Here is an 8,169-nt window from a genome sequence, read left to right as displayed (position 1 = left end):
GTGTGTGTTCTCTAGCGCCACATAGTGGACCCATCATGCATGGAGGTGCGAAGGCCCAATCATCGCTGCTTGCAGCTTTAATTGCATACTGGATTTTTTAATATTTTGGAACCTGCACTTTTTTACCTCCATACTTGCTGGCTTGCTTGCTTCTTCTTTGCCACCTTTTGCTGGCACATTGATATGCTTCTTGCTGCTTTACTGTACCGCCACCACTGTCAATCAGTGTAATAACATGAACCTTTGGCGGGATTGTGTATCATGCCAGATGCCACCTGTGTGTTTAGTAGAGTTTATGATTCCACTTGTCATTTTTTGCCAATAATTGCCTTTACTGCTGTTAATTTAGTTTATGATTAGTCATTTGTCTATTTTAATATCATATTATTTACTAGTTTACTTTTGTAAATCTTGTTTATAATGTATTATTTTTAGTTTCTCACTGGGACTGCTGTGTTGTGTGTCACATGAGCATCCTCTGCAGGGCCCCTGCAAACTTGAGGGGTGTGCCCCAAACTACATTACCAGTCTGCTATATCCTGCCCCTGTGGTAGGTTGATCTGTAATAGATAAATTACTTCAATAACATTGTTTTTTGTTGGCAAAAATGTGTTTTATGAATGCTGTATGTTAAAGAGGGCTTCGAATTACCAGCAAATGCTTTTGTGAAAATTTGGTTAATAACTTGTTGTCATTGGTTGAGGTCACCACACTGGCATTGACTTTGCTAGCTTGATTGAAGATTCATAAGAAATCTTTGTGGTGTAACTTGCTAACCAGCAGCTTAATTATTTTTTTCCTTATTTTAGTATTTTCTGGAGCTTGTTACCAAAAGGTTTGCTGTGGGAGACAAAATAGTGTTCGTTACCAGAATAAACAACTGGTTGGAGCCAAAACGTTTGTGCCCCATCCATCACACAACCTAAGAGAGAGTAAACAACTGCTACACATGCATATGCGTACAAACAAAATGGGAGGGTCATTCACCAAAACAACGGCCATGACTCTATGGTAGGTCAGCTTAGTCGCATCCTCTGTTGACTTGCTAACACTACGGAAAACAGACTGGATAACTTCCCACCTGGTAGATTCTATCTTATCAGACTACTTTCAACAATTTTAGAATGAAATCACCAAATGAGGTGGAGTCAACTTTGCTGCAGTGACTACATTTCCAAACCAGGAGAGGGTGTCTAATTCCTGTTTGAACCCCCCAAAACAGCATTTAGAGATTTAGATCTGCATTGCTGCCAACGTTCATACTATTGATAGAATTCTCAATATACAACATATAGAAATGTGTAGGGTAAGGTGAGAACATATTTTTTGCTTTTAATTACTTGTCAAACAAATGTTTGATTTGTCATAATACCTTTATTCTGATTGAACATACACATTTCAAATATCACTTTTCACTTCTAATTTACCAGCTGTTTTCTGAACATCACAATGTTACAGATTTTTATAGTCGGCACAAAAATAGATATTTTCCCTGAGGCATTCAGCTTGTAGAGTCAGTACTGAGATGTCAGTCAGTGACAGTCCTCCACTAGTTAACACTTAGGGCCACACACAGCACTTGCAGCTGTCTTCGAAGACAGTGCCGACTCCACACTTGCTCACATAGGTTCGTCCGCCTGCACACACGTAGAAGCTGGTCTTGTCATCCGGGATGGCATACATGCCGTCGGGCTTGTCTTTGCAGAAGTCGTGCGCTGGGATAGGGATGGTGGTCTTGGTGGACGGAGCATTGGTGGTACCGCTGGGTTTGGGGGTTGTGGTAGTGGCTGGTGCTGTGGTAGTAACACCGGGTTTCTTGGTTGTGGTCAATGGAAGTGGAGGCATCTCTGTGAGAAGTGGACAAAACAGAAAGCCAACATTATACCACAAGGTCAGTTTTGGAAGCATATGGCTTGTATAAAGGGTACCACTCTGGTTCCCAAAAACCTGCCAAGAACTTAACATTGCTCATGATAACTTCATTATTCTTGTCTTACCTTGACAAGCTGGGAATATATTCGCTCATAAAAAAGATGAGAAGCAAGACTTACCAACATCGATGAGTTTGCGCAGATGGGACAGCAGAGGATGGCTTCCCTCTCCACAGAACTCTCCTTTAAAGTCATCCAGATCCAAGGCCCACACAAAGGCACCGCCATACTTCATGTCCTTCATGTACTGGACCTGTGTATTGAACAAGAAGACAAATAAACCACAAAAGTAAGGAAGAATACATCCTATCTCTTGAAATCCACCCTGCAGACCAACCCTCAGTCTGTAATCCCTGTGTATTGATGTCCCACCTACCTTGATCTCATAGCTCTCCCTGCTGTCGAATCCCACCCACTCATTGTTCTTGCTAGCATAGGGAACTTTCTGATCATCAATCCACTGAATGGTGGTGCCCTTCAGGAAGGTGCAGACCTGAAAGACCACATTAAAGATATGTCATTGGATTGTGCCATGGCCCATCCCTTCTACTTGTGTTGGTTTTTCATTTTTATTTGTTCAGACTGTACCTCATAGTAGGACCAGAATCCAGCTTCACGTGTGTATGGACCAGCTGATGCAGCACCACTAGCTGGGCTTCCAATGCCAGTGTTTGATGATGTCAGACGGAAGGTACGACCATAAGCAGCGAATCCCATCCTCAGCTTCTCCACTGGGGTGCCGTTGTCTCTCCAGTATTTCATGGCAAAGTCCTGGGAATAGGAATGGAGGGGATGAAGGATACAGACACTGGGCCTGGATTTCTTTATGCATACAGTAGCAACTGACAGTGCTTGTCAGGAATCAAAGGGGTATTCTAGCAGATTTGATATTGCGCTTCCATAAAGTGGGGGGACTTGTGAGAGATGAAGCAGCCGAGGACAATATATCCTGACTTTTTTCAGTCTCTACATCCCCAGTTTGTAAGGTTGTGTTCAGACCGACAGTAGCCTGCGGAAAAAAACCCTCAGCCCTCTCATTCACTTGAATGGAGCCAGTTGGGCGGCGCGCGTGGGGACTGTGCAAAAGGAGAAGGCAAAAACAATGCAGGGTCATCTGGCAAAAAAGTTGAAACTGGCTCAACTTTTAAGGCAACTCAATGTGACGTCATCCAGCAAGGCGCTGTGCAGGCCAATCACGTGTGTGTGTGTGTGCCCCTCCCCGCAGATGATCACACAAAGCGATCCTTTTAACTTCATTGCTGCCCTGCGGAAACACAAAGCTTTAAGTTATAAATTCATGAGGTTAATATAAAGATCAGCTCTTTATTGTGATTAGAAAAGAGCAGAGGAGCAAAATCGCTTGTTGACTGACGCGGAGAAATGCACTTCTGGTGTGAACAGCCAGGCTACTGCTCGCAGGCGAAATGACCTAGTGTGGCTCTTCGCAGTGCTTCCACCTAACGTGTGTTCCCAGCGTTAGCCTACATCTCCTCCACCAATGATGTGCAACAGAGTGATGTGTGCAGGCATACCTGCTGTTGCGGTCCGATTTCATCCTGCGACTTTTGGAAGAAAGCAATACCACAGGGAAAGGGGCTGTGACTTTTTGAGGTATCATCTATGACATGATTAGAAGAATATGTTTGACTCATAATATATCATGATCATAACAACATGTTATAAAAACTAATAGTAATAAAATATAAAATAAAAATATAAAAAAAACATGTCAAAAATCTGGTGGGTACATGCCCCAAAATTACAAAGTAGTCCACCAAGAATGTGCGCTTGCTTCACACATGGAGTGTGTCTGCTCGTCTCTCTCGCTCTCAGAGACAACTGACAAATATGTGGAGTAAGTAATTTAAAATTCACAAACAGCAGTGATACTACATCTAATAAATATAGTGGATGGGCAGATCTTTATATTTTATCGGGGGGGGGTCACTCCAAGAGAACAGGATTGAGAGGGCCAGAGAAATCAAAATGGTTGGCAAGCATGGGATATTATTTATCAAAATCAGATCATTTACATCATATATAATATTAATTTTTATCATTTATAATAGATTATCAGTGTGTTTTCCGCAAAAAAATAGACCAAACTATCGCTCTCTGTCTGAACAGCCCTATTGGTTAACATGGGTGCCGAAAGGAAGCGCCTGAGCATCAATCCCTTTTTCAAATGTGTGAAATGCAATTAGGAAGTGAACTTGGAGAGAGTTAGGGATTCCTTTTGGAGTCTTGCAAAAAGACATTAAGGTAGGATGAAAATCCTACACTTTGGTATTATTGCACCCCCCCACCAGTAGGTGTGGTTACAGGTTATATGTACTTAGGCTAGTGGTGATGAATCTTTGAAGGAGGCTGAGCAGTTTGGAAAATAGGTTCCTACTGCTCATTCTGAGCTTTTATTGGTAGTTATTATTATTGGCATTGTGTTTGAAAATACAGCTCTTATCATGTATGCCCCTTAAGATTTTTGGGTGAGGCAGACAAGATTTAGCTCTTTTTCAGAAAAGTGGCAGCAGTGTAGAAGCTAGTGTGGACGTGAGTGAATAATTGAGTGTCATCAATAACCATAACAGCACAAATAATTGACATGAAAATCTCTAAATAAATAGCCAGATTTTTCCCTAATATAATGTGTGTGTGTGGGGGGGTTACTGAGCTACAAGTTTTAAAATAATCCCCCCAAAGTCTTTGAATATATATGTCGAATTGCAGAAAATTGCGTCATTCTTTTTTTTTCTGGGGAAAGACTGATTGATTTATGGATTACTGTGTCATTCGTGCTATAATAATGTTCCATAGCACCACTACATCTCTTACAGTGTTGAAGTAAATGAGGTCACCGCTGTCATGTGAGCCGCGGTACAGTGGGCTGTTGTGTCCAGTGAATTGCTCCCAAGCTCCATGGAAGTCGTAGGTCATCACATTGATGAAGTCCAGATGCCTGGAAATGCATTTAAAATACTGATTAAGATGAGCCACTGAGCCAACCTATCATCAGAAACAAAGACTAAAAATATCAACCACAACAAAAGAATCTGCAGTACTTGGCAATCTCAGCAATCTCATATCCGGCATCAATAGTTCCCTTCCCAGCAGACACTGCAGCAGTCAGCATGAGCTGAGGCTTGCCGGTGGCCTTGGCTTCAGCTGCGTAGGCCTCAACAAGTTCCTGCGAATGAAGATAACTGTTAAGACACAAAATATAGTGCTATTAATACATCTGTTCCCTATGGCTCAAGAGTTCATGACCCACCTTGCAGAGCAGACTGAACCGCTTCTTGTCCTCTGGGGGACTTCCACGAGATCCAGGGTACTCCCAGTCCAGATCCAGACCATCAAATCCATGAAGCCTCAGGAATTTGATAGAAGACTGGATGAACGTTTGACGGTTGGCTGGAGTGGACACCATGATGGAGAACCTGAGGAAATTTGGTTAACATGAAATAGGACTTAGTAACATCATCCTGAAATGCATCAGGGCTGTTTATCATGAATTTGACATATCTCATTCTTCTATTTTTGTCCAAATCTATGTTATATCATGCATTTTTTATGTAAACTAAGCTTTCATTCCGTATTCAACATTTGGGGTTGAATATGAACCCAAATTTGATAAACAAAGAAGAAATACTCACTGAGCTGAGCCGAAGTTCCATCCACCGACAGCCAGTAAGGTCTTCAGACTGGGGTTCCTTTAAAACATATATGTGGTTTGATGATTTGTATAATGCCGAATATTTGAGTTGAAAAAGGTTTGTTTATCACACACAGTGTGTGTATATGGCTAAAATGGGATTTTGAAACACACATTTAAATTTTGGTCATTAACACACAGATTTAAGTATAAGCTGCAGTAGCTGGGAGACTATTTCATACAGTGGAAAGACAAGTTCTTACTTGCTCTTCAGGCCATTGAAAGTCTTGTACAGGGTCTCGTCATTCCATTCATAGGTAATCAACTCATTTTTGTAGTCAATGATGGAGAAAGCATAAATCAGATGAGTGCACAGGAAGGGATCCACATTTTGGGGCATGTATTTCCCAGTCCCAGGTCTGTACTGGGACCAGTTGGTGAAGTAGCACACCATCTGGGAGGCAGTTGCTGGAGATCAGTGAAAGGAAATTTGTGGTCAGCATTGCAGGTAATCTCAATTATTTTCAGATACTTTAAGACAGCTAGCTCAGTCAGTGTCAACACAAACTTCAAAGTGTGGTTGTATGACCATGTCACAAGTTTTACTCAAGTGTAACTTACCCAGCTGGCACATCAGCAGGCACAAACCTAAAGAGAGGTCAAAATTAGAGATGAATGTTTTACATTGCAGAATGGATAGAATGGATTAATATATGAGGCACTGAGGCCTGATGACTGTTTACCTGCTAGAACAGTGAGCTTGGTCATCTTGATTTCAAAGCTCACAACTTCAACTTCTTTTTTTCTAGACTATAATAAACAGATTTGTCAAGGAAAAAACAAAGACAAACAAAATGAATTAAATATGATTGCTTATTCATTGGAATTATTAAGATGTATAACTTGACTGTAAGTATTATAACTCAAAACATATGGCCTATAAAACAACACACAACAAGTTAAGTGCTTCAACAATAACTCCACTAATGTCAACCATCTGGCTTCTCTGGGATCTTTAGAGATTTTTGAACCAAACAATATCAATCAAAGTTATTTTAGTAACCTTAAAGAGTTCATATATGAATGTAACTAACTGTTCCACATGGTGTCAGCTAGTCATAATAGCATAACCTAAATTACACTCAAAATTGTTCTTAAAAACATAATTTTACCAAAGAAATGTCTCAGTGATTAATATCTTGAACTTCAGTTTGTTGACTTTCAGTCTACTTTCCCTGTAAGCACAGTCTATTGTTTAAGCCCCAGGTTACAGGCGTAACATTTCCAGTCCAGCTCTAAACACAACTGCAGTGCTTTTTCCCAATTTACAGGAAACACTGTGTATACTTTTGTCTGATTTCATTTCCTAGAAAAAAAAAATAACTCAAAGGAAACTGAATCATACTAAACTGGAGCTGAATCTCTACAGTCTACACTGAAGTAGCTCATGGAAACACAAAAGAGGAAAAGAAGAAGGGATACTGAGAGATTCCCAGCACAAGCTTACCTTGAGATCTCAGATGGAACCAATATGTAGGAGTTTCCAGCTTCTTTTATACATCACACCACTGGAGGAGCGGGATATCAGTCTTCCTCACATATCACGAAAGGGAGGTGGGTAATAATGATGTGTTCTGTATATTGTAGGTACAGAATGGGATAAGATAAGTAACACCCAACCTGAACTGACAGATGATGATAAGCTGTAGTATATGGTATAGAGACAGTGTAACATTTCTGTACAAGATATGGGACTCAGTTTATGTCATGACATGACTTTGACTCAAGCTGCTCAGGGCTGTTTACTCCTAGAGAAAACTTATACCCTCAGCAATGTCCTTGAGCTGTCCAAGGACATTGTCATCTCACAATGACTTGTTTCAAATGATCCATCTTCATGCTTTACTATTCTTCTCTGATGGTCACAAAGAGCTGATGCAGTTGTTTATGTGTATTAGCAAAGACTGCAACTGCAGCATATATTAAGACGTGTAAAAGGCTCACTAATACAGTTTCATATAAGACTGGGCTGGTACATGGCATCACTTTTGTTTTTACATCATGATGGGGTCAAGAAAACATGTATTACACAAAACACATCATAACATGTTACAGTCAATTCATATTGTTAGATAAGCATACAAATGTGTGAGGCCCAATTAACACTGAAAAGGCAATGAGCACCTTTTCAAAATTATTCTTAAAACAGTAGGGCTATTAATGGAATTTTGGCCACTTGGAGGCAGCAGAACAATTAACAGACTGTTGATATGGTGAACATGTTAGCAAACATTTGCCTACTTACATATCCAGCAGACACAGAGCAACATTTCAATTTTTGGAGTCGTGCTTCTGTCTACCTGATGAGTCCAATATTCACTCTTCTTTTAGCTCTGTTTTGGTCTCCATCTCCAACTCCTGAGGGAAATACCTGTTTTTTTAGGTGTTAAATGCTCCACTATGTTCACCATCTAGTTGCTGACTATGTCTGTCTGTTGTTTGGTGCTGGGCAGGTACCATACAGGTGGTTTATTGGAGCTTTTTTGCTGAAAACAGCTGCCTGCTGCTGCCCTAAATGGCAGTGAGAGT

The 8,169-nt window shown here is 40.7% G+C and overlaps 1 protein-coding gene across 1 annotated transcript; it reads right to left on the bottom strand.

The window, feature by feature from the left end:
- Positions 1-1,354: 1,354 nt before the first annotated feature.
- LOC122883897 (acidic mammalian chitinase-like) lies at positions 1,355-7,359 on the bottom strand. The gene is made up of 12 exons (XM_044213000.1): positions 7,088-7,359; positions 6,324-6,390; positions 6,202-6,228; positions 5,844-6,048; positions 5,582-5,638; positions 5,200-5,365; positions 4,991-5,115; positions 4,764-4,887; positions 2,520-2,702; positions 2,308-2,424; positions 2,052-2,184; positions 1,355-1,847 (listed from the first exon to the last, which is right to left on the bottom strand). The coding sequence occupies exons 2-12, from the start codon at positions 6,346-6,348 to the stop codon at positions 1,561-1,563; spliced, it is 1,449 nt and encodes a 482-aa protein (XP_044068935.1). The 5' UTR covers positions 6,349-6,390; positions 7,088-7,359; the 3' UTR covers positions 1,355-1,560.
- Positions 7,360-8,169: the final 810 nt, after the last annotated feature.

This window comes from Siniperca chuatsi, linkage group LG2 (genome assembly GCF_020085105.1).
Source record: "Siniperca chuatsi isolate FFG_IHB_CAS linkage group LG2, ASM2008510v1, whole genome shotgun sequence".
Taxonomy (NCBI): Eukaryota; Metazoa; Chordata; class Actinopteri; order Centrarchiformes; family Sinipercidae; genus Siniperca; species Siniperca chuatsi.
This window is presented reverse-complemented; position numbering and strand designations above follow the sequence as displayed.

Coding starts and splice junctions, on each gene's coding strand:
- LOC122883897 (XM_044213000.1), bottom strand. CDS start 6,348: ATGACCAAGCTCACTGTTCTAGCAG. Junction 6,229..6,323: donor CAAGCTCACTGTTCTAGCAG/GTAAACAGTCAT, acceptor ACCTCTCTTTAG/GTTTGTGCCTGCTGATGTGC. Junction 1,848..2,051: donor GCGCAAACTCATCGATGTTG/GTAAGTCTTGCT, acceptor CACTTCTCACAG/AGATGCCTCCACTTCCATTG.